Here is a 26,112-nt window from a genome sequence, read left to right as displayed (position 1 = left end):
ATATCACCACACATTTGCGCGGATGTTATATCCGATTGTGCCCATGGTGCATTTAATACGAGCAAAATTCTGTGGTCGTCCAAAAGCATCTGAATTGAATTAAACAGATCCACACAAAGTTGGATGCCGGGGGCAGCCACTGAAGGGAAGAGGCCCGGGTTCTTTTCCCCCCAGAGAACAAACTTACAAACAGTATGTTCTGGATCTGCCAACTGGACATGTATGAAATCAAGAACATTCATTTCTTTTGAGCATTCTGACATTTCCTTCCCCTTTTCGCTTAACTAGGTCATAGTGTGGTGGAGGAGCGGAGCATATCCGATCTAAACTCTTTGGACAGGTTGCCTGTCCATCACACAGGTTTGTCTCAACATTTTTGTGGGGTCCACTCATTTACATAATGCTTTCCTCGGCCTCCCACCCTAAACCTAACCAGGACTCTGACCCAGACTTAAACCCAATTATAATGGCCCAGTTAGTTTGAAGATTTAGTCAAAGTGAGGCTTAACCTTGTAGGGTCTGGCAAAAGGTCCCCACAAACGCCTAAAGGCGATATGCTTAAAAACACACACACACAAAAAAAAAATCAACTGACCTTTTTTGGACCGGGGGAGGAAACCAGAGCGGGCAGAGGAAACCCACACAAGTGGTTCATTGGGGTTTGGTGTAGAGAGTGAGAAAAGATGTTCCAAAACGACAAGAAAAAAAACAGTAAAAAAACTAAAAAAAATTATTTCTATGATTGGAAAATCACAATGATTCTTCTTTGTCTTAAAGCATCACCTGTCTGTACCAGACAAATGAACAGCATTGATAACCAAGGACATCATTTACTTCTACGTTGCACTGTTTCAACCAATCCGGCTCGGATCTACAAATGAGAAAAGTGATGTCATATTTTCTAATAGTTGGTACCATCATTGTCTCTTGTCTGCTGTGTATCAATGTGAGAACATTTGTAGCCAAAAGACTGGATCACAATTCTGCTAGATGCTAGTCCAGAACTGCCAGTTAAAATTATTCCACATACATCACTCCTGCGTTTTGTTCCAGCAGCATCTTCTTCTTCTCTCCTTCTCCCAGCTGCAGTGGAGATATCGTTATCTGTAGATCTGTGATGTGTTTTGGGTGCATTCAATGTTTATTTAATTTGTTTTTCAAAGAACACAGTTGGGCAGTTACATTTCCTGGGGGGCCACGTTATACTGTGGCAGTTGTGCGGAGATGTCCAACCAAAAAACAGATGGAAAAAAACAAATGGAATGCATCCTTGATAAGGCAGGAAAACTCAAAAAGTACAACAGCAAAATAAAATAAATATATATATATATATATTTATTTAAAAGGCCTTTCTACCATTTATTATTTGAAAATGAACATAATATGAAAATTATTTTATCCATAATATTTTTAAATTTATCTTAAGGAACAATAGAAACCAGAACAAAGATATTATGAAAGAAAATGGTACTAAATAATAAAGAAATAAACTTGATTCTTCATGATCATCTTTATAGGGCCACATGAATATAAACAAGGGGTCACACGTGGCCCCTGGTCTCACTTTGCCCACGTCTAGAGTAGAATCACACACCAAAGAACATCTCATTCAAGACACACACAAAAAACATTTTGGCAGTTTTATTATTAAAATATTCACCTACAAAATGGCCTATGAACACTATTTACACAGTAGCGAGCAGAAAAGCCTGCTGAGACACAGATGAAGTATTTTACACAGAACATGCTGTGCTCTGCTGACCAAGGTGAGCAGAGTCTATGACACATTTAGAGAACATCATGAACCATCCCAAAGGAGAAACTACAACAGATAATCCGTTAAGAATCACGAATGCTGAGTTGAAGAGATGCTATGTTTCAGGGTGCACCTGTACGACTGTGAGAAAATCCAGTTACAGCAATACAACATCAACATCAAATCTGAAACTCAAAAAACGACCGACGCACTTCCTTCAAAAGTTCTGGAATGAGAGGAGGACAGAGTGAGGATCTTGTGACATGTACTCAGCTTGTGACTCAGCAAGTTCGGAGCACAAACCTTTATTGTTGCCTAGTTGTTTTTCTGCCTGTGGAGAGAAATGAAGTTGCGATGATCAAGTTTGTGCGCTAAAGACAATCATTTTAAACTCACTTTGACTTTTCTTGGGAAGAGTAGCTTCACAAACTTCTCTGTAGCAAACATCCTGCTGCACTTTGTAAGTCCTTTTGTACCTGCAGACACACATATTTATCCCATAGAGAGTTGCGGCATCACGAACGCAAGCGCGCGCCACTGTGATATGTGACTTACACGTAATGGCACACGCCGTCCTCCCAAACAGGCAGACTTTTTGTTTCAGAATAGAGGCGGGTGCACGGGTGTGGCACTCGTTGGCACACTGTAAACAGCAAACACACAACATGAGAGTTTGTCAGCAGGGGAAATGTGAAGTCAATTTTGGGAGTCATGTGGGAGGGATCTGTGCTCTTCTCTCCGGTTGATGGATGCTTTTAGGAAAGGAATGTTTAAACAATCTGATGGAAGGAGTCGAGAGGGGCTGAAGAACTGTCCAGTGGCTCCTCAGAAACAGATTCATCAGCTGTAAGATTCCATCTTGCCACTACGACACTAGAGGGGCATTAAACAAGCAGCTTAAAAATGAGCAGCTGACGGTTCCTTAACAGATCGAGTGCCAGTCTGAAGCACCCTGTAGTCACTTAAGTCATGATGTATGTTCCGATCATTAAAAGGTTGTTTCAAAATACCATCTCTTATTGGTAAAGGTGGGAAATAAGCATCACAATAGTTTTAAATGAACCGCTCCCAAAAAACTATTTTTCAAAACTCAACTGTTACATGGCACGTGAGCAATTCTGATCCTTAGCACGCCTTTTTTGTCTAGAAACAAAAGTCCCCTTCAGGGACGTACAAGATGGCAGCATTCATCATGCCTCATGAACGAAGGCCTTTTTATTAAACAGGGAAAAACCCATGTCTTCTCACTTACAAACTGGAACAAAAAGAGGTCATGCACCATCTAAAATGAGTCAAGCTTAAGTTTCTTGCGAGAAATTGTGATAAGCTGTGACCTCCCTTTCCAGACGACATTCTTCATCAACTCTATGGCAACGTCATTGTGCTACATTGCGGGGAGTTGGATGGGCCATTGAATCATTGTATGTTTGTCTCAACAGTGATGGTTTTGGATACATTATTTCAGTCTACAATTAACTGATCAAAATTAATCTGTTGAAGTCCCTGCCCCCGTTAAAAGAATTACAAAATGAAGTATTGTTGCAAAACATCAGGACCACCTCTGACAGGATTGTTAATTTCTTTGTGTTTAATTTGCAACATTTTTTCTTTGCACTTTGGTACACTTCTTAGTTTGACTGGCAGATTCAATTGTTTTATTTTCAATTGGAACAAAATCACAGAAGTTTGCATCCAGCACCACATCACCTGTACTTGCAAGTGAAACAAGTTCTTGACTAATAACGACTAATAAACATAGTAAGAACTTGCATCGGAAAACCAGGATTGAAGTCAGCCATATAAAAATTCACAAAAATGGCTTAGACATATTCATTTTAACCATGAAATTAACATCAATGAAAAAGATTTTCAAAATAAATTGATGTTCTTCTTTATCTGTAGTTTCACCACATAAACATTATATAACGTTAAAAAGCTAGTCCCACATTAACAGTTGAACTTACTATGAAGTTACAAGATCTGAGCTGGCGTATTTGGCAGTAGGGGAAGTATCTAATGTTGATGGGCTGCTATTCAAATGTGTCACCCATATTCTACAGTGAAACACAAAGAGAAACTGTACTGGTGGGAGTAGAAGATTCAGTTGTTCTTATTTAACCTCAACATTCAATAGATGTTTACTCCTCTGCTTTTATCTGAAGAGGGAGTCTGGCAGCATTAGGCAGCATTAGGATCAGGGTCACAGTGAAGCCTACAATGAAACAACATTCACTGCTTTATTAATGAAGCCTGGAGATCTTTCATTCAGAGGCTGGAAGAGAACCTGAGCGATGAATAGCACATCTGAAAATAGGAATGCAAGTGGTGAAGTGCAAATAATGTGCCTCTTTGTGTGGTCAGTGTCACTGTACTGGAGTTGTACATTGGTGCCCTGCAGTGCTCAAGTTAACAAAGCCATTCTTAAACATCAAGGGGTCAACACATGAATGAGGGTTGGCCTCTGCTTTTGAGACATCAGGAGTCCAGAAATAGCTGTGTGGCTCCAGGGTTGGATTCGTGACAGGAGGCATGGACATATGTTTCACGTTCTGCTGCAGTGATCGCAGCAAATATGTGACTCACTAATTCCTCCTATTAGGTGAGCGTGACATCATGGGGTCCGGGAAGCACATTTTGACGATTCCCCAGCCACATCTTCAAATACAAGACGGCAAAAAAAGTCTTGATCTTTAAATGCCTCCCCACATCAATAGACTTAATAAGCTGCCGTGGCAAGTATTTACTTACTTAATCTTTGTCACTAGTTTCACAAGCTGCACACACGGTTGAGTTCACTTGTCAAGCTTCCTGTCAATGTGACAAATAAATTTTTCAGCTGTGATTTGCATTTCTGATCTGATGACTCTGCATGTTTATGAGCCTTCATACTAGCTGGCTGGGTCTTAAAACCTGGGAAAGTCAAAGCTAAAATGTTGAGTGTCAGTGGATGAGACGCATTTTTGTGACGATCAGGTCTATACCATCACATCACCATGTTCATGTTTATTTCTGTTATTTTCCGCAGTGATCTTGAGTGTATTTTTTTATGATAAAAATATATGTGTAGTGCCACACAGTTAACTCTTCATAAATACAAAAGGCTTTGTAAAGCATGAGGCACTCCAGTTTCCTCCCATATTCCAAAACTACATGGTGGTTTGCTGAGTCTAAAGTGTGAGGTGTCTACAGTATACAGTATGTTACCTGTGAACATTGGTGACCAGACCTGGGATAGCCTTCAACAACATCCTACAGCCAGTGTCAAACTCAAAGGCCAGCACCAAATCTGGATTGCCAAGTCATTTTATGGGCCCTGAAGTAAGAAAACAAGACTGTCTGGGTTGTGAGTCAGTGATAAAGTAGAGCATACACTGTGTATACCTTAGAGTTAACCACCCTGCGCTAAAATTACTCTTCAATAATTCTCACAGATTTCTGTTTAAACTACCTTGTTTAATCAAGGAGTGCGATTTTATAGTGAGTTTGGTTTTGCTCGTGACTTGACTTCTACTTTTGAAACTTGCGTCTTAAGTGATCGACACATCTGCTCTAAAAAATGTTAGAAAACGTAGACAGACAGGGAGAGAAAATCCAAAGCTCAAGCTCAAGACGGTAGAAAAACAAAAGAGAAAAGACCCTGGTTAGACGTAACATGCATAAAGTCATTATGAAAATAAAACTGTGCAGTCAGTGAACTCCCCACATGGAGTTCCCTGAGACAAACAATACCCAGCCTAACAAATAGGCACATGTATGAAAATGCATCTATAAATTCACTTGATTTCACCACCTCCTGGTTCCTGTAAGCACACTACGATGAGCTCACTCTACAGCGGCTGTGATCAGTCACTCTAATCTCTTGGCTAAAGCAGGTATCAAGCACATATTTGCGATAACTGTGGCAACAAAAAAAAAACTTCCTCAAAGAGAGTGTCATACCGTCAAGCATTTTGCTTCTTATTTTTGTATACTTGAGAGACAAACACACTTACACAGTTCACACTGTCTCCCCTTGAACCCAGCTGCGCAGTCGCACATGAAAGCATCGCCATCATTCACACACGAGCCCCCGTTCAGGCAGGAGAGAGTGCGACAGTCCTGGGGCGTCTCTGAAAGACAACAGCTGCCGTCAGCATCAACACAGCTAAGTGATTCTGGGTCTCTGGTTACAGACAGACAGACTCTCAGATCAACTGAACTTAGAATGTGTGGCTAGGCTGTGGCTTATTCACCACCCTCTTTTGACTCCTGAGAAAATAAAATGATTGAGCTTTCAAGAGAACGTCTTAACACAAATGAAGTGTTTGGACTCACTTCAAATAACCTCCTTAAAGGGTGGGAGAGCAGCTGGCATCAGCTACACACAGAGATCAGCCAACTGGTGAAGCCATCTTCATAAAACCTACCGGGCTTTGTCTGTAACCCCTCATCTTGGATCTCCAGGGCCAAACTGATCTTGTTTGTTGTCTCCTCCATCCGCTCTAATCTGATTGGTGGTTCGGGTTCTGCAAGGCAAAGCATTTCTTGTTAGGAACGAGTCAAGTTAATATACATGACTGCAACATTTCAGACAGATTAAGACGTACAGTATAGAAACACTCTTTGCTACAGCTGGATTTTTTCATCACCATTACAATGCAGTCAAAATCACCATTTGATGATAGAAAGCAATGTGACAACACGATCAACATTCGCTGAAACCGCGTCCAAAAACAGAATATGTTAATATGTCAAAAACAAAACACAACAGGGACATAGCATAACTGGTCATTTTTCCAGCTTAAGACCAAATCGTGCTAATAAATTCAGAGAGCATTAATCGGACAGCAGGTGGCCGTAGCGTCACGGAGCTTCTACAACAACGACGTGCAACGTGAAGACCAGTGATAAATCCTTCAAAACCCAGGTAAACCGACATTTGAATCATCATGGTCATTTGGTGACCAAAGTTGATTTATCTCAGTGATTTGATTGCAGGTTGCTTGAGTCAAAATGTCGGTTTCCGACTGGTTTCACCTGAGTTGGTCACGTGACCAATACGCCTGCCATTTCGTTGAAAATGTTTACAACGTTCATAAATTCAAAACCAAGAGAACATCACAGAGTGACCTGTAACTTGGCCCATATTCAACCACCACTTTATTGAAATTCCTTAGTGCATTTTTGAGTTATTCTGGCTACAAACAAACAAGCAAACCTGGTTCGAATACATATCTCAGCAGTGAAAGACCAAATTATTCACATCTCTGGCAAATTTCAATTCAACTAGCAAATGTTTTTCATGATGTGAAATGACACAGAAGGCACCAGAGATAATAAGATGATGAACAAGAGGCCTCATCACAGGGAAACAATGTGCTTTTATTTGCTACTGAAAAAAGTGAAAGTAATTATTCATGCACTCACTTGTACGATGCCTGATGACTTTTCTTGGCAAGTGCTTCAACTTGGTAGTTATTTTTCCTCTTCGGTCGACCAGTTCTGGGAATCTGCAGCATAGCATCGTAAATATTCCACCTTTCGTTCATGTTTCAACATTGATGATTTGCTTCTGCACGTCAGTCATACCTGGGCACTTCTGTTCCAGCTGCACCGCCCGGGTCCTGAGCCCTCTGCGGTTTCATTGTACGGCTGAACTGATTCACCTTCAGCCTCTCCTTTCTTCCTTGACGGCCTTCCATTGGCACTGGGTTAAGAGGAAATTGAAATTTGTCTTTAACGGAATAGGCCAAGTCACTGTGAAACAACATGAATTCTTACGCGTGGCAAAGGCCAAGTGCTGAGGTTTGCTCTGGATCTGCTCCTCTCCTGTGCTCTTGACGGACGTGAGAGTCACAAAGTATTGTTGTCCTGGCGTCAGTTCCCTAAGGGTGTACGAGCCCAACTTCCCATTGGGCAGGAAGCGACTGCGGGTGTTCAATCCACGGGTCACATTGACCACAAATCCATCCGGGAGGTGTTTTGGGTGTCTGCTCCAGGTTATCAGTGCAGAGTTAGTTGTCACGTTTGACAATGAGAGATTCTGAGGAGGAAGAGGCCCTGAGGGAAAATAAAAGATCAGCCACATCCTTGCTTTAAATCACATTTTGCGAACACAACCAATCAGCAGATGCACATGTTTGGTCCCACAATAGAATGCTACTTCGGTGCCATCAAAGAGTTGCAACACACAGATTTATTCTGCTATAAAATGATATCAATTTACCATTACAGACTCAAAGGGACAACAAACTGAAGGCTCAGTAGGCTCACATCTCTCAGTTATTCAGAGCTGTGTTGTGTCATGCAGAAACCTACGTGTCCAGAAGCGCAGTGGTCCAGCTGAGTGGCTTGTAGAGGGAAACTCATCTGGTCTTATTCCGCTTTGAGTCAACACATCTACTGTGTACATTTGAGCCGGACGAAGAGCACTGTATAAAAGAGTATAAAACAACTTTGATGAAATTGTGACCTCTAGTGGTTCAAGAGTGGCACAAGATGTGGCCAACTCAAGTACCCTGGGTGTTCATAATTCTTTGAACACAACTCCAGTGACTGACCTGAATGTGTGCTCCGTGGTGCTTGAGTTCAGAACCACGGTTTGATCATCGCTTCCATTCAGTGGCTGCAGTGTCACATGAACCCGACTGACTGTTGAATGTCGAGCCAGCTGAACCAACCATCGCAGCCAAACATGCGATGATGAAACATTGACGACGTGCAGCTGCTCAGCCCTTCGAGGTCCTGGAACAAAACAACCGCTTATTTCATTGCACAAACAAATGTGTTATAACTTCACTGTCGTTTGCTCACTTGTCCGAATGAGTGCAGTGGCAGGTTTGCTGATGTCATCAGTGTTGGTGTTGCGTTTGACGGAGAAGGTTGAGATGTTGTAGAGCAGACCTGGGGCCAGTCCTCTCATGACATATCTGGACTGCTGTTTATCCAGGAAATCTATCTTGCGATTGCTCCGGCCAAGAGGAGCATAGGTGACAGCAAATCCACTGGCCATGCTGGGCGACCTCTCATCCCATCGCAGCTCCACTTCATTTTCTTCCACACGCAGCACATGGAGACCCGATGGAGGCAACAGATCTGGAAGGAATGGCGTGAAGATGATTTCAGTTTGACAATCTACGGCTGTGACGACTGAATGAGAGGACCCTGACCTTTCTCGCAGTCCTTGCCTGTGTGTCCCGGTCGGCACACGCAGTTGTAGTTGCCTCTTTTGCCAGTCCTGCAGTCACCGCGGTTACCACAAGGCTGCAGTACACAAGGATCCTCCACTTGAGGGAGACAAACACAAAGAAAAGTTCCGCTGGAAGAATTCGACGCGCAATCGTGAGTAAAAATGACACATATCAGTGCCAGGCCACTTACACATCTGGCATTGATCACCAAAGAAGCCTTCCTTGCACACGCACAGATAATTCTGCCCGAAACTGCGGCACACACCCCCATTCAGACAGGGGTTGGAATCACAGCCATCCAGCTCTGTGGAGACAATTACAAGCACAAACATCACAGCTATTTTCCCCTCTGCAACACAATGCTGTCATTGACAAACACAAATGAACACTGCACCTTTCTCACAGGTTTTCCCTTTGAAGCCTTTCGGACAGTGGCATAAGAAGGAGCCAGGCTGGTTTTCACACGTTCCTCTATTCCTGCAGGGCTCTGACAGGCATTCATTTACGTCTTCACAGAAACAGAACAAATAGAGAACAGTCAGGATGCTTGATCCACAAGACACTTTGCCACCACAACAAACACCGGAACTGTAATAATCTCCGATCACTGAGGTCAATACTCTACCTGTCTGACATCGGTTCCCACTGTAGCCACCAGCGCAGTCGCAAACATAAGATGCTCCCTGATCTCGACAAGTTCCCCCATTAACACAAGGCTGAGACAGACACTGACTGATTTCTGTGATCACAGATTAGAAAGGCTTTAACACAAGCGGCCACAACCATGGAGACATTAGCGGTTGTTTATTAACAGTGTGTTTTGGTGTGTGAAACAGACCCTCACAGATGGGCGGCTGGCTCCAGTCCCCCTGAATGCCACAGATGCTCTGAGTGGCTCTGGGCACAGGCGTGAAGCCGAGATGGCAAATGTAAACAGCTACAGATCCTGGTGTTGTTGAGGAGAACTGCACGTCAGCGTGCTTCACGTGAGGGGGCCGTCCACATGTCAGGTCTGAAATGTGCATCCAAATTCAAAAGAGCGTTATGAAACTGTGGTGCATTCCTCAGTGACACATTCAGATCTTACAAGTGAGTTTCAGAGGAACTGAAAAACTCTAAATCTATAAGAAATTATATTGCAAAAGATAGTAGTGCAAATTTAACAAGGATGAATTGAATGAATGAATTTGATGATGAATTTGAAGAACAAACTGGACGCTACGCTATATCATTAAAACAAAACAAAAGAAATTCAGTTCAGTAATTACAATGATATACCATATACTCTTCCACCGAATTGCAAAGTCGAACCAGCGGTTTGTGTAGATGCACTTTCTTTAGGTTCTCATGGTAACAGAAACAAAAAACACAAGCTGAAAGGTCTGTACTGCGCTCCTGATGGGGACACGAGGTGTTTTCCATTCAGGCTAAAAAAATCCTGTGGTATTCTAGCGGAGGTGTATGCAGAAGAGGATTATCACATCATACTTTTTATAGCTTATCCCGTTCTATAAGTGAATATGTAAGGTCTTCCAGGGCAGCAACACTGCTAAGATTATCGCCGGCTTGGAAGCCAGCAATGAACCAGAGGGGGATATGAAAATTCTGAGGCTCAATATTTTGCACAATGGGAAACGGATATTAGAGTTAGTTCACCTGGAAACTGATGTGTCGAGCGTCTCATTTCACAGTGTCTGCCGCTAAAGTTGTCAGTGCATTCACACTTGTACTTTCCAATGTAGTGGAAACATGTTCCACCATTGAGACAGGGGCTGGAGGCACAGGGGTCTGGTTTGCCTGAGGAGAAGACATTTTGAAGCGAAATAGCCAGCAAAAATCAAAATAAAATATATTCCTAGAACTATTACTATTATTATCATCATCAGGATTATTATTATTATTATTATTGAGGTGGAATAATTCTGTACTGTGTGATAGAAACACAGTGAGATGCAAGCGCAAAAACAAAGTCAATAGCAGTAAGAGTAAAGAAAATTGGAATTAAATGTTAGAGAGCATACTGCTACTACTACAACAACTAATACTAATAGTAATATTAGTAATACCAATACTAGCAATAATACATTGTGGGTGAGGGTTCTGACAGCATAGAAAAATAAGCATTTCATTTGGGTTGTATTCATCCTGATATACGCTTCATTCTAAGATACTGACTACAGTTATACAAAATATATTTTCAACTCTAATCCTAACCACTAACACAAATGAAAAGAGGGAGTTTAGAGTTTTTGAATGAGGCAAAATATGCAAAGATAATTGTCTAATAACATCTGAAACATTTCTATCTGATCAAATTTATAGTTTCACACTCAGCCTTCCATTTATGAATCCACAGACTGCGTAACATAGACACTCACCGACTTCACAGTGCTTCCCAGTGAACCTGTAGGGGCAGACGCAGCGGTAACTCCCGGCTTCTTCCTTACAGGAGCCTCCGTTGCGACAGGGACCAGAAGCACAGGGATTGATTCTGACTGGAAAGAGAGAAGGAGATCTTTAACATGGAGTCAATCATTTTTCAACATTGCTGTATTTAAAATGAATAAAATAAAGGCGTGAAGGTTGGGTTATATACATATTTTATGTTTTAATAAAATGATCGTACCTCTCTCGCAGTTCTTCCCCCAGTATCCATGTTTGCACTCGCAGGTGTAGCCTCCATCTCGTTCATAGCAGTAACCTCCATTCAGACACGGGGATGAGTCACAGACCGATTGGGGCTGTACTGAAAAAAACACACACAGACTTGACAGTGTTCTCTTTCTTACGTGTATTCACAGAGATGAAATAGAGCAATCTGTGATAAAGTAATGAAAATCTGTGTGATAGTGCCAGTGAGAGTTTTAAAACTATAGCTCCCACTAGGTAATAACTAACTAATGACTGACAGAGAGCAGAGGTGCCCAGACCTCGGCCACGGGCTCTTACCATATAGACTGAAGTCTTTGTCTCGAGTCTCTAGCTCGGATCCACCAGTCTGACATGTGCACCGGTAGCTTCCTCCGTACTCCAAGCAGGGACCTCCGTCAGGACACGGCCTGCTGTTACTACATGGCGTATGGGTTACTTCTGAGAGGAAGGAGTCGTGAAAGACAGGTTCCCATGGCTTTTGGTGTAGAATTTGTGATCTTACAGTGACATCAAAAGCTCTTATGAGACAACTGCGAGGACAAATGGGTTAGTGTGTATGCAATATAATACCTACCTAATTGACAATAGGGCCCTGTGTAGCCTGCCGGGCAGTCACAACTGATGATCCCACTGACGTTCACACAGACACCTCCATTCTTGCAGAGACACTGTTCTGCAGACACAGAGAGGGAAACCACTAAGTGGTTGAAAACAAAGACATGTGGCCCTCATGTGGAGTGCCTTTCATCTGTGATACTGTAAACGGCTATTGATTTCATCTCTATTTGCTCCGGCAATCGCAGCAGAAGACGACCATGCAGCTCGCTGTACATCCGCTCTGGGCAAATTGTTGCAATGCTTTCACGTTCCTCTCCATCCTAATTGCGGCGGTAGATGAAAGGAAGTGAAATGGCTTCACTTTGAAGTCTCGGGTGGAGGGTATTATTTTTCTGATGATATGGAGCATATTTTGTGACCAAAATGTACGGCCCCCGGGGCCAAATAATGGATCGTTAATTTGCAGAAGCCGCTTTCATTGGCCACCTGTGCAGCAGGTTGCTTTGATCTACCAGCCGGATGTGGCTCTTTAGTCCCATTCACTTTCTCTTCAGTGGAGGATCGTGCTCTCTTTCCACAGCGCCGTCCAAGCGAGGAAGTCAAGAAGGTATTTAGGAGATTTAGGACAGAGTGTATGAGCACCAACGGCAATTGCAGCTCATGGGTGAAAAGGAGCATGCCCTTGTGAAAGCTCAAAAACTGATCATCTTTTTGGAAGTACACAACAGTAGCATTCCCAAGAAGCTACCAGCAATAACTCCTTAGGTCTGAAATGGAAGTCTGGGGTTCATTTATGACACTGCTGGGCTCAAGGACAGAGGGATGAGTGGATGAATGTAGCTTTAGAACCCCCTCTGTTAGGTTCATAACAGCCTTTCCGATTGAGAAGACTCCAACTTAGAGTCATTCTTAACTCAATGATCAAAAATTCCCTGCTCTGCTACAAAAAAAGATGATCTCAATATCCTGCTTGTGTCTGCGAGTTATGTCAATAACAATGTGGTGTACTTTCACTGACCATGCCACCTTTACAGCCTCTAACGTGAAGAAACAGATTTCTATCGTGAATTATCTTTCCATCCCTTTGAAATGACTTTAGTCAGTCCAAAGTAGCTATTCAAACAATTATGAGTGACTTCGGACAACATCATGCAAGTCTCATTAAAATGCAAACAAGGCATTGTTCTTCCGCCTTCTGGTTAGTTATCCTTCAAAAACACATTAACATACCTCAACTTGTGAATAATGATGACGCATGATATCTTTTTGTTGTTTAAGCAATAGGAGACAACCATCAACAACAATGAAAACTCTCCCTGACCCTGCATAATGTTGAACAGAAACAGACCTTTGATTATTCACTACACCGTCCATGAATGACCCACAAGCTACATTGTACCTAGAGCCAGAGGCATTTGTGTTATAAACTAAATCAAGGCCAATTTCCTGAGATTTAAGTCGGTAAGTGTAAACAAGCATTCTTTAGAAATTAACAGAATACCAAAGAGTAGCTGTGCCTCATAAAGTGGTTGTTTTTAAGTCTAGACAAGAGCACTTCCTCTTGTTGGTAAACTAATAAAATGTGTTATGAAGCAATTATTCACAACATCAAGCGACTGCTGGTGTCAGGTTCCCGTAGTAAACTGGGCGAGGCACTGTCAGTTTTGATAATTACAATAATCCATCATCACAGCAGTCTCTTCCAGGGAAGTGCTCCAAATTCCTGTGGCCTAGCACAGCTCCTCTTCACATTTCCCTGTCTGCTTTCTACCTGCAGCTAGTCTGTGTCCCAAAAAATACCTTCGCACTTGTCACCGTGGTATCCTGGCATGCACGTACAGTTGTAGGTGCCAGAGCTGGTGTATTCACAAATCTGGTGCTTCTTACAGTCGGCGCACAAAGCTGTGGGACAAATATGACAATTTGTCGGGCGAAGAAATAAAATTTAATTGAAAAATGGCAACGCTCAGCTGTACTTGCGTTTACCTGTCTGGTTCTCTGCCTCAGTTGAATTGGCTCGAGGCACCACCAGCTCTGAAGAAAGACGAGGAGCAGCTTTAAACCATCATTGAACTGAACTAACTTTGTTCTCTGGATTGACTGCTCTTTGGTGTTGTTTTGTTTACTTGAGACTTTTCAGTTCTTGCAGAGATTGATGTGCAAATAACTCATGTATTCAGGTATTTAGAGGCAGGATCATGAAGCCGCAGAGCTCCCAGCTCAGTTTTTATTACTTATTACTTTCACTATTACTTATTTTGCAACTTATTTTCAGTACTATTAATTTATTACTTTGTGCCCCAAAGCAGAAATCATAAGGCCCATATAGCCCTGCCTCACACTGTCTGAAAATGACGTGAAATCAGGAATGGGCTTATTTCAGGTTAATGGGGTCACCTGTCTCACAGAGAACTCCAATGAAGGTGTCAGGGCAAATACACGTGAAGTTCGTCAATTGACTGACACATTCCCCTCCGTTCAGACAGGGCTGGGACTCACACATGTTCAAACCTGAAGCAAGAAATAAAACATTACTGAAACAGCTGTGAATTTAACATTCTTCAGTCTGCATGCCGAACCGGAGGACTGAGATGAACTTCGGGGAGAGAAGACTACGGATTTGTTGAGCGATTGTGTCAAACTGTGTGTTGTTTACAGTTAACTGAGCATGTGTAGAAACAGGATTTATGAGGTCCGCCGGGTCTGGTAATCAAGCTCAAATTTCATCAGCATTGGGTCACTAAAGAAACACAGTCACCGAAAGACTTTTCTGGAGCCGACCTGACCTCAGTGAACTTTCTCACTGTGCTGCTCTGCTACATTGTGTGAACCCAGACAAAAAAAGGCCGTTTTGGAAGTGAATTCAAGCAGATCCTCCAATGGGTCTTCAGAGAGCAGAACACTCGCCAAAGGGCTTTTCAGCAGGAGGAAATGTTTGCTGATGGGAGATGCCTCACCAGTTTCACACAGGATGCCGGTGTAACCTGGTTCACACGTGCAGGTGAAGGTGCCGGTGCCTTGTACACACAGCCCGTTGTTGAGGCACGGCCGGTCTTTGCACTCGTCTATGTCTGTAACACAGGGAGAGAAAGGCACGCACTCATGGGGTGTTTACTCAGCTGATTATTATATCCGTCACACGGCTCCCCTCACTCTTCAAATATGTGCTGCTGGCTGTGAAAACTATTTGAAGTTGTTTGATACATGTGCAAAGGCTCTACTGTAAAACGAGTCACAGAAGTCAGGTTAAACAAATTTGGATGTTTTGAATCCAGAGAGTTCTTTGACGAGGCAAATAACAATTTAATGACAACTACAGGCACATATGTCTTCGAGATATTCAGAGGAAACACAGCCAGGATGCTCCCCCTGCTTTTCATATAGCTTGTCAGTGGCCAGATTTCAGGGGTACGGAGCAAGCACTTTCATTTGGTCATAGGTCAGGGTTCTCTTTAGGCAAGTCCCCAACTATTTCAGTCTTTTGGCTTCAATAGCAGTTCACTCATCCCTTTCTCCTCTATTTCTACTACTTCACAGTTATTTATTTTAATGTTTTGTACATGAGTGGATTAGTAACTGGAATATCTGATTGAATTGGAGGTGACTTCAACTTCTGACAAACATTAGTACCTCCTGATATTTTGCATAATTGTTTCATTCATTTTCATGCAAAACACTTATCTCTTTCTACAGCTCTTATATTAAGGATGAATCACGTTTTCTTCAGATTATTCAAGTTTTCCACGAGTCAAGATTCTGTATTTAATCGAATGATTCCAATTCATTTGCAGAGTGTTTCAAGTTACTGAAATTCCTCTGCTGTACCCTGACCCTGCTGGCTCCGTGTTTAGAAAGATGAATAACTAAGATGAAACATTTATAATAAATACTTAACTGGTTTTCAAATTCAATAAAAAAAATGGCTGCAAAGTATCATATTCTTTTTCAACTTGTGGCTCCAGTGTTTTTTTTTGACATTTCATTACTACCTCCAGCAAGGAGGTTATGTGTTCAACGGCACTGGTTTGTCTGTAACCAAAATAACTTAAAAAGTTGTGGGCGGATTTGGATGACATTTTTGGGAAATATGAGAAGGAGGACCAGGAAACACATTTTTTTGGCGAAGGTTTGTGCTCTCTGAGTGCTTCCCTCGGTCAATCACGTTTCTCGTTTCTCCGTACCTGTTTCACACAGAGCTCCTGTAAACCCAGAAGGACAGTGGCAGGTGAAACTATTTATCTGATCTTCACATGTTCCTCCGTTCTGACAGGGCTGTGAAGCACATTCATCGACATCTACGGAGGAATAAGAACACAAAGACACTTGTGTTACTGTTAATTAAAATGAAACCACCAGTGGAACTGATCTTGGAGGCGATGGCCTATGAGACGACGATTAGAAACTGATATGGAATATCTGGTTGCGTCTATCGCAGGACTCTTTTATCTTACTCAGGAGCGTCAATTTGAACTCACTGATCTGGCATCGTCGACCAGTGAAACCAGCCAAGCAGGAGCAGGTGAAGGAGCGGTTGCCTGTGATACAGTCATCGATGCAGCGGCCTCCGTTTAGACATGGTCGCAGGTGCGGGCACACAGAAGCTGCACAGACAGGTCAACATGAGAGGTGGTTTTGGAGCGATCTTGGGATGAACCAAACAGTTCTCTCACCAGAGTTATTGCAGCCACCCACTTCTACATTTGCCCCATCTATCCGGAAGACCCATCTGCCGGGGAAGCCCACATTGGTGGTTCCTTCTACGTTCACCACGTCAGCAGTTCGGGAGCCAGGGATGTTAAAATAGCGCTTTCCATCGCCTGCGTTGAAACCTGCCTGAGAGGGGAGCATTGACATCACACGACTGGAATCACAGTCGACACACACTCATGAATGAGGCAGGTCTGAAAACATCCAGAGGGTTTTCCTCCCTATCGACATGGTTGCAGCAGATACATTGGCAGCACATCATGATGACTTTCTGCCATTCCACCAGAATCCAAAAGGTCCCTGAGATCTGGTGACTGGTGAGTCATTTTGAGTTTAGTCAGTGACGATCAAGAGTCTATCTTTATGGCATGGCATCTCATCCGCCTGGAAGTAACATTTAGAAGAATGGACACTGTCGTCATAAGTGGGGTCAGATGGTCAGCAACAACACTCAAATAGGATGTGGCATTTGAAACTTGTTTATTTGATACGGAGGACTCAGAAGTGTTCCTAACGCAAAGACCAAAACACAAGCATAATCAGCCTAAACAGGTGACACCAGCCAGGAGAGCCCCAGGATGGACCCAGATATCCAGCCACCGAGATTTATCTGACGTGTCAATGTAGTTTCACTCTAGTTTGTGGCAGCAGTATTTCATCTGATAGAGTCATGGAGGGCACAAGTCTATCCCATCTGAACAGTCCTATACACAATTTAGAGTTACTAATTGATTTGTGGGAGGAAACCAGAGTGCTCCGAAGTAACCCAAGAAAGCATGGGGATGATATAGAGAGACAGGACACACTAAAACTTGGGTCAAGCTGGAATCAAACCTCCAATCTCCTTGCAGTCACGTTGCAGCACAAACCACAAAACCACCATGTCGCCTCTACACTATTCCCTTTGCTCCAATCCTCAATATATATCATCAGAGTCAGACAGAAATGTTGACAGGATGTTTGCAAACATGTTTGCTCAGGCCTCAGAGTACCATCATCTCATGACTGAGATGTGATCCGATTAGAACACCACCTGATACCTGAAACAGCTCCAAGTCCATTATGTGCATCAGGAATCTCACCTGTGCTGCGATCCCTCCAAGACCTGCCCGGTCTCCTCCACTGCTGGCATGCATGCCTGTTGTCCACGTTACATTGTTGTATTGGAATATTGTGAAGGAAAGCTCTCCATTTGTGATGAGCACCACTTGGAAGGTGTTCACCTGCAAAACAAGATGATTTTTCCCCCCAAAAAATATAATCACTGCTTGTCAACTGCAGAAGTCGTTCAGCAAAGAGAAGACAACACAAATGTAGTACTAAAAGTAGTTCTCAATGACTCAGTGTAAAACCACATTGACTCGAGAAACATTAGAGGTCAGACTTAATTTGAAATGTTAAACTGTGACATTAAAAATGCATTCGGTCCACAGAGAACATATAAAGGTTGTGATTCTTGTACACAAGAGTAGGACCTTTAACCACTTTACTGTATGACTGTACTGACAATCCTATCTTCTTTGATTTCAACAGTAAAATAAAGACAGATAACCGCTAAAAATATCTCACCATCTCAGCTGGCTAAATATAAACTTTGTGTATATAATTTCAGAGCCAAATATTGTTGATATTTTTTCGATATCTTTGACATGGAATCATGTCTGAAGACTTTAAAAAATGATATTTCTTTCTTTTCTTTTCCAGAATTTCTTTAAAATTCTACAACAAACATCAATGAAAGTAAGTTCATCTTACGTTAACAATAAGTTACAAATTTCACCTGACATAATTCAACTAGTGAGAAATAATAGAAGCAAAAAAACAGGTGGTGTGTGAAGTAAAGAAAAAGAACAGGTTTTATACCGGTGTTTTAGAGCTTCCTCCAAAGAAAGTGACTTGGTGCCACGTAGCTACGAGAATCCATGTTGCATTGAAGTGGGGCAGCTCTGAAAAATACATCCGCACATCTTCTGACGCCCGTCTGAGTATGGAAGGCTCCTGACTCTCTCTGTATAGAACTTTTCCGGCACGTCGGTTGTCAACATCAGCCCAAAATGGGGCCACAACTCTCCTATCACCAGCAATGGGAAAAGCAACGGGAGTGAACTGAGATACTTCCCTCAGAAAAGACACCAGACCGTTGTTATTGACCTGCAAAAGAACAGAAAAAGGAACATGTATGTTACTGGTGAAACCATTAGTATATGCTGAAACTGGGAGTGAGCCAAGGTGCGAAGGAGGAAAGGATGAAGCAGAAAAATTCAGCAGCGTCATGAGGCAACAGGCGCCCTCATAACGGATGTTTGCACATCCCGTGTACTAAACCGCTGCCAACTATATTTTCAGCAATAACAGCAGCTGTGAAAACCTGGTTCGGGCACGGGATCACACCCAAAGAGGTGTTAGCAGCATCGTAGCCAAATGCATTGGTCTCTGATTTTGTAACGTAGTTGGGTGAACTGTGAACTCTAGACCTGAAATTGTACTCTGTACAGCTGAAAATTTGGAGAAAAAGGCGCTGCAGCTGACTTTACCAAATGAACAGGGACTACACAACATGTTCCAAATCCTTCTTGCCGAGAAGATTTAAGAGCGCACATCATCTTCCCGCTGAGTGGCATGTGACACTGATGGAGCAACATCATATGTCCCGGCTTTGCTCCCAGCGTGCATGAAAACCATAATTTGAAAGACTTTGCTATAAAAACAGAAGAGGAAGTTTTGCTTGGCATGGAACAGGGGCTAAGTTAATTGCCCGACCACACTCTTCCCCTCTGTGTCAGCGTGATGTGGTGAGAATGTGCCGATTGTGGGGGAAAAGAGGAGCTCTGAGCCTCGGGGTCAGCCTGAGCACCATCTGATGGTTGGCGGAAAACAAGTGAGAAGACGCAGGGCTGATGAATGGAAGGATCACCGCGAAAGCTCTTAGCACCCGCGAGTGAGTGTGGTGGCAGTGGTCTGGAAGTCAACCACTGCACAACTAAATCACTGTATCAAATCAAGCTGACAACTTAATAGGATTTATTGTGTTTGATTAGGAAATCCAGTCATGCGGCATTTGGAATTATAAGGTGTCTACTGTGGTCAATGATTGCGATAGTGTTGCATGTCCATTTCAGAGCAACAGAAACTCCTACTTACACTGAACAGAATTTTGCTGTGCTCCACCCAGACATTCAACAAGGGTGGTTATGTATGCTTCACACTTCTGTGTGAGAGTGAACGGGTTCAGAGCTGCCTTGTCTTCTAACATAACATGACCAAGGTCAGATTCACAACCAAGAGAGAGTGCCATCAGTCAAAGCACAAGATGCATCTCTCTCCCCTCCATTCTTTCTTCAATTCTCATTGGTGCCCTATTTCTTTGGGAATTGTTTGCCGGATGTAAGCAGGATTCTTCTTGGGAGGTTTTCTTTTAAGCCAAGCGATTTTTGGCTGACAACAAAACAAACTTTCATCTGGCTAATGTGGAGCCAAAATAAACCTGTAATTGAAAAAGATGCCTATGGATAAACTTAGGAAAACATTAGTTTTTCATGTCAAAAGTTTCACAGTTACAAGCTTGTCCAATTGCTTTACAAGACTGTAGGAAGTGACTGCCAGTCTGCACAGTTGGCCGGGAACCGTTCAGCTCCAAGTCAAACATCGCCAAATAATTTCAATTTATATAATAAATCTTTTCACAAACTGTTGGGAAGTTGCACAGGGATGCAGCAGCAGTGGGGAAGTCTGATTTGACTACCATGTTGCAAAACTTTTAACTTACCTTACATAACATTGCATCTGGACATTTCACAAACATGTGGATTGTCCTGATACACTTTTAATCTTTCCTTTAAAGTGTATTTGTAATGAAGATATAGTCAGGAATACCATCAACATCGAACAAGAAAAGGAGAACCATTTGGTCTTTTGGGGTCAAAGTAGTCAGCAAGGATGAGGCAATGCATCCAATCTATCAACTAAGTTTTCACAGTCATAGAAATGGGAGAGCAATGTTCGCTATTCAAACGGGTTGCAGCTCAATTAAAGTGTTCATTGTTAAGTTAATGTATGGTACGATTCAGATAAATAAATGTTTGGCATTTTCATTTATCCCCTGGCTTTTATCTAGTTTGAGAAATCTTGGTGTTAACTCAAAAGTCCCTTTGGCCAAAGCTCTTTCCATCAAGACATGACAAGACAAACAAATGGGTCCAAACCATTTGTTTGGTTGTGGGTTGGTCCTAACAAAAGGCATTGAATTTGGCCTGATTGTGCTATGGTACTGTCACATTAAATCCCCCTACAAAGTAAAGAGCTGCATGAGAATAAATAGTTATACCATAATATGTCCACTGCAACTCTCTCGGACTGAAGTGAAAGCTTGTTAAGATTTCAAAGAACTTGGCTTTTATCTCTAACATCCTCTTCTCCCCTCTGTTAAAAGGTCAGATTTCAGACAATCCCATCCATGAGTGAACACATTTGCACCAAACACATGCAGAGTACAAAGAATCCAAGATGATGTGCACATCTTTGTGCCATACAGCATGGAGTGAATGAAACTGCACGAGTGATGAATCTCCAGAGAAAGGCGTTTGAGCATTTGCAGATGTGAACTCTTCACAGAACGCTGCTGTTTCCTGCAATAATGAAAGACTAACCTAAATGCATTGCCTCTATAAAGGTCTGAAACACAAACATTCTAAGCATGTTTTGTTCACGGAAATGAATCTGGAAATGAAGCTCTCACAGTCCACACTGTGAAACAGACTGCTTCAAACACCTTTCACAGGATATGAATAATTTTCTACTAGGTGCTCAGTTTCTAATTGTACTGTACATTGAAATATCTACTTCAGAATATTATATTAATAAAAGGTATTATGATGATATTGTGACTCGTGTTGTTGTTTTATTTTCTTTGCCCCCATTTTATGTCTGTTTTTCTACCCCCTGTTGCTACTATTGTAGTCATAGGGGAATGTTAATACAATCAAACAATTTATTGAATTATATTTTTACAGTATTTCTTCCTGCTCAAAATTAATAAACAAAATACATTTGAAAACACCTGTCAATTAAGTGCCATTATATCAGCACTTAAAAAGATCTTCCAATATTTGTGATTTAGAGAATGATATATAATCTGGCCCCTTTGGAAATTGAAATGCTAGTTTACGGGTTTACTTGAGTATTCGTATACTTGTCCATCGATGAAAGATTAATATATAACCTTAATTTTTTTCCCCTTACATTCGAGGGTCACCTGCCGTACAAATATACAGAGCTGTAAGAGACTCAAAGTGGATCCAGCTGGTTGGACAAAGAAGAGAATGGATGACATCTTTTGTCCATAATGGCTTGAAGTACAGTTATTTATGTTATGTATAATACCAGCCAGTATGTGCAGTGGGAGGCAGACCCTTGCCATGTTATCTGAAGTGTGGAATGAGGGACGCTGGGGAGACCGGAGGAAAGAAATCCCAGTAACATGTGAAAATGACCAGACACAAACTGAAACAGAGGGATGGCCTTGTTGTGCAGGTCAGCAATGTAAGTAGGGATAGCCCAAGTAAGGAGAGGGCACATGTATGTTGATAAAAGACTGTGTGGCTCATGAGGACAAACTGTTTGGCCAAGTCATCTTAAATAATTGGGGCGGATCATGTACTTGTGGTGCGTACTTCCAATAAGAATGAGTGGTCTTCACCCTGCCCAAACCTCTAAGGCTTGTGCTGAGTCAACTGTGCTGCTTCACATTTCCTGAAATATCACAAGTTTTCAGTGTGGCTTGTGTCTCAAAACAGATGCTTGTTTAAAAAAACAAGGGCTATTAAAAATCAGCAAACTGTATTACCCTGCCACAAACTGTTTTGGCCGGCCTCTCAGAGGAAGTACAGTCCAATAAAACGCAGCAAGATATCACATCACATCTCGCAGCAAATCTCAGTATGTGTTTATATCTGTCAAATAATTTTAGATCAACAAGCCAAGAATACTGAAACATGTCGTATCTTGTCTCGCTCAGCTATTCTGCATCTGTCTTCCAGCAAATAAAAAAAAAATAAAAAAAATGCAGGAATTCATTTAAAAGTTGGTGATATAACATTTTTCAGCAGCAGAGTCAGGGACTGTGTTATTGAGAGAAGCTGAGACGACAGCTATGCAACATGGAACTTATCACCAGTGTGTCACTCTCTATAAAGAAGCTGAATGTTTTTGACATCTCTGGAGCAGGAGCCTGACCTCACTGCCTTGGCAGAGATGCTTAGATTAGAAAAATGACCTTCGACCTTGCCCATTGTTGCCATGGTTCCTCGGTCTCCCCCGGTTTAAAGAGGTCTCAGAGCGGAGGGGTGGGGGTTCAGAGAGCACACATAGATGCAAAACCACAACAGGTGGTGTTGATTTAAGGGAGTGCTGCCTTTCCATTTGCTGGAGCTGAACCCAATACATGACAAAGGCAGATCAAAGTGTGTGCAGAAACCATCATTGTTCAGCTTCCACTTATAATAGTGTGCGTTTGCTCTCCTGCACTCACAACCTTCCTCCAGCTTTCTCTGAGATAGATCATCTCACAGATCATCTGCTGAAATCTCACACTGTCATTTCCTACCATCAAGAGTCACTGTTCTGCTGCAAGTTCATCGCTCACTCAGTCACGTTCCAGAGCTCCCCGAGAACAGATGAGCAGTGAAGTAAATGTCAGATATAATTATGACTCAACCCACTCAGAGAAAACATGATGATTTTACAAATGAAGGCACACAGCAGGGCTTGTGAGTGCATGCAAACATACACAAACTCTGAAAGGGTGCCTGCAATGTAGGATTTGGCTGCAGTCCAAATCTCATCTCCCCGTGGCTCTTATACAATCCACACCAAGTCTGTTTGGATTGCCATCTGCCAAGTGCGTGCACATGCATTCCCTTAAGCACACAGATACAGATATAAACACCGAGCTCGGTACTCACATAGAGTCCCATGTGTCTGTCTCCAAAGAAAGGGAATGCTACAGAGATCTCCACAAGACCGGAGCCTCCGTCGTCCTGAGCAATGGTCTGGGAGTCTCCCTGCTCCTTGCCAAAGGGGTAGAAGTCCTCTAGGGGCACGGCAGGTTCCACCCCGGGGAGCAGGTTCAGGAAGAACAGGGTGCAGAAGAAGGGCAGCAGGACTCGTAGCATCAACACCATGGCCTCAGCCACCCAGGGATGGAGCTGACAGCAGGCACTGTGGAGGAGAGGGAGGAGCACACACACCTGAGGCAGCAAGAGACGAGCAGAGCAGGACAGGACTGTTTGTTCCTCCTCTCAACCAGGGCAGTGTGATTCCTCCCCTGACTGCTCTGGCTCTGCCTCTTTCTCACCACACTTCAATAGTGAATTGGGCTTCTAGTTGAAATACTGTAGATTCCTAGCATTCTGTATGCTGCTGGTTACAGCACGAGCACTCCTTTCCACTGAAACGGATCTAGGTAGGCAGAGACCAGCGTGCTATTTTTTTTTTCTTAACAATCCAGTGATTTTGGTCCCTGATGGTCAGCTTAGAAATATCCTCAATAAAAGCTCTATTCGGCCTGCCAAAGGACTTCTTTCAGTTTTGGCCACACCTCCCCCACAGGGATTCACTACCTTGCATAATTAGCCACCTCCAGCCAATAAGAGTAAAGAGGCCGGTAACTGGATAACTACTGGGCGGATCTATGATAATCAAAGAAGTGCTTTAAAGCAACTCTGACAAGATTTTCCACCTACCGTCAACACTGCACACACACACACACAGCTGAAACACAAGTATGTGTCAAAGGCTGTCCACAGACAGTCTTGAGCTGAGCTGTGAGAAAAAAGTTTGTTATTGCTCTCCATATAAAGTTACTTAAGTTATTCAAAAGTACATTAAAATATGCAAAGATAATTATTATTTCATCCAGCCAAAATATCCAAAGTATTTACAGTTTTGAGTTACACCGTATTTTATTCAAGACAATCAGGAGACCCCCAAACCATACAACGGATGGACACGTACACTCAAATCATAACTAAATAGGTGAATAATTGAACAATCAAAACATCATCATCTGAAGACTTATTTTGCCATTAACAATCACCGTCAAGACAGACAATCGAACACATGGATGACAGATGAAACGGCACCTTTGCAATCACTGTTTCAATAATAATAAAAAGATACAAATAAAATTCCAAGCATAAGCAGAATCAGAGGTTCAGGAGGAAATCCGTAAAACGCTTTGGCACATCCAGTCCAGTTATAAACAGCACAATCATTGTTTGTTGTTGTTGAGTTTTTCCGCAGATTAATGTAATCCGGAGAGCACATGGACATGGGTGGGTGCAAACGCCTTTGACAAGCGTTTTTGTGTGTATGGAGCTTGTTAAGTTTGCTGCACAGATGTTGCCAGAGGAATCAGAAGTGCTACGTACTTTGCTGTGAGTGCTACAAACCAGGATCTGTTAGAGATAAAGCTCCAATCTTTACGGTTCCCTCTCAGAGGGTCTGCACCTTTGAAAGACAAAGAAGGCTAATTTCAGCAACTGGTGACGCTTTACGGACAGGTAACAGTTACTACCTGGTCTTCCAGGCATTTGGCACGTTGCAGATTGGGCTTCTCTGGGCGATCAGAATTCATATTGGACTCCTTGTGATGCTGCGTGTGAGCGTGCTCCAAGTGGGAGCCTTAACAAAATGAACGTGTCTCACACTGAAACAACTGGAAGTCGGGTTGGAGACGTTTCCTAGTGTTCGCTATGTTGCCTGAAATCCCCACTGACTTCCAGACTGCAACCAATTCATTAAATGTTCGAACACAAAATCAATACATTTTAGACAGCGTACAGCACATACAGCACTGAAAAAAACAATCGTTTCAACTGACCGATTAAAAGTCTTTTGTTGGCGATACTGCCCTCACAGGGGCGAAGACTTTATCCTGGACCACTTCTCCCCACACACTTCCAGACCTGATCACCGTATTGCGTCCACCACCTGTTCATTGACCGAAATGCAACCTGCGGCCGACTGTTGCTTGACTTTCCAAACTCTCTTGGTGACTTCAAAAGCGACAAATTTAGCGACTTTGCCTGTGAAAAGTTCATATGGCAGCCATATTGTGCTCCACTTTACCTGGCGGTAAATAAGTTGTGGATCAAACCCCGATACATATTTAGTAATATAATGTTATTTAGCGACTTGTAGTGACATCTAGGTCTGTCAATAGTGACTAACCTTAGCAAGGAAGCAAACCCAAGGAAAAGAGTGCCAGCATGG

General features: G+C 42.6%; 1 protein-coding gene across 4 annotated transcripts; it reads right to left on the bottom strand.

The window, feature by feature from the left end:
• Positions 1-1,629: 1,629 nt before the first annotated feature.
• sned1 (sushi, nidogen and EGF-like domains 1) lies at positions 1,630-24,025 on the bottom strand. Of its 4 annotated transcripts, none has more exons than XM_053852846.1 (32): positions 23,802-24,025; positions 18,706-18,993; positions 17,925-18,065; positions 16,806-16,968; positions 16,611-16,736; positions 16,317-16,430; positions 15,093-15,206; positions 14,533-14,646; positions 14,122-14,169; positions 13,936-14,037; positions 12,152-12,250; positions 11,875-12,015; positions 11,552-11,671; positions 11,304-11,420; positions 10,582-10,722; positions 9,764-9,937; positions 9,551-9,664; positions 9,320-9,433; positions 9,116-9,229; positions 8,905-9,021; positions 8,549-8,830; positions 8,296-8,479; positions 8,054-8,166; positions 7,517-7,795; positions 7,325-7,442; positions 7,163-7,245; positions 6,163-6,261; positions 5,749-5,865; positions 2,312-2,399; positions 2,153-2,232; positions 2,060-2,087; positions 1,630-1,982 (listed from the first exon to the last, which is right to left on the bottom strand). In XM_053852846.1, exons 1-31 carry the CDS (start codon positions 24,018-24,020, stop codon positions 2,062-2,064), a joined length of 4,149 nt encoding a protein of 1,382 aa, XP_053708821.1. In that variant the 5' UTR covers positions 24,021-24,025; the 3' UTR covers positions 1,630-1,982; positions 2,060-2,061. The 4 variants fall into 4 exon arrangements, with proteins under 4 accessions (XP_053708821.1, XP_053708828.1, XP_053708838.1 ...); XM_053852853.1 differs by having other exon boundaries at positions 11,875-12,012; XM_053852863.1 differs by lacking the exon at positions 14,533-14,646.
• Positions 24,026-26,112: the final 2,087 nt, after the last annotated feature.

This window comes from Synchiropus splendidus, chromosome 1 (assembly GCF_027744825.2).
Source record: "Synchiropus splendidus isolate RoL2022-P1 chromosome 1, RoL_Sspl_1.0, whole genome shotgun sequence".
Taxonomy (NCBI): domain Eukaryota; kingdom Metazoa; phylum Chordata; class Actinopteri; order Syngnathiformes; family Callionymidae; genus Synchiropus; species Synchiropus splendidus.
The sequence above is the reverse complement of the archived record's forward strand: the minus strand, read 5'-3'. Positions and strand labels throughout refer to the sequence as shown.

Excerpts from the sequence above, each read along its gene's own strand:
- sned1 (XM_053852846.1), bottom strand. The coding sequence starts at position 24,020 with ATGGTGTTGATGCTACGAGTCCTGCTGCCCTTCTTCTGCACCCTGTTC. Across the intron at positions 16,431-16,610 it reads TGGTCGACGATGCCAGATCA|ATGTCGATGAATGTGCTTCA; the intron begins GTGAGTTCAAAT and ends ATTCCTCCGTAG. Across the intron at positions 11,672-11,874 it reads CAAAGACTTCAGTCTATATG|TACAGCCCCAATCGGTCTGT; the intron begins GTAAGAGCCCGT and ends TGTTTTTTTCAG.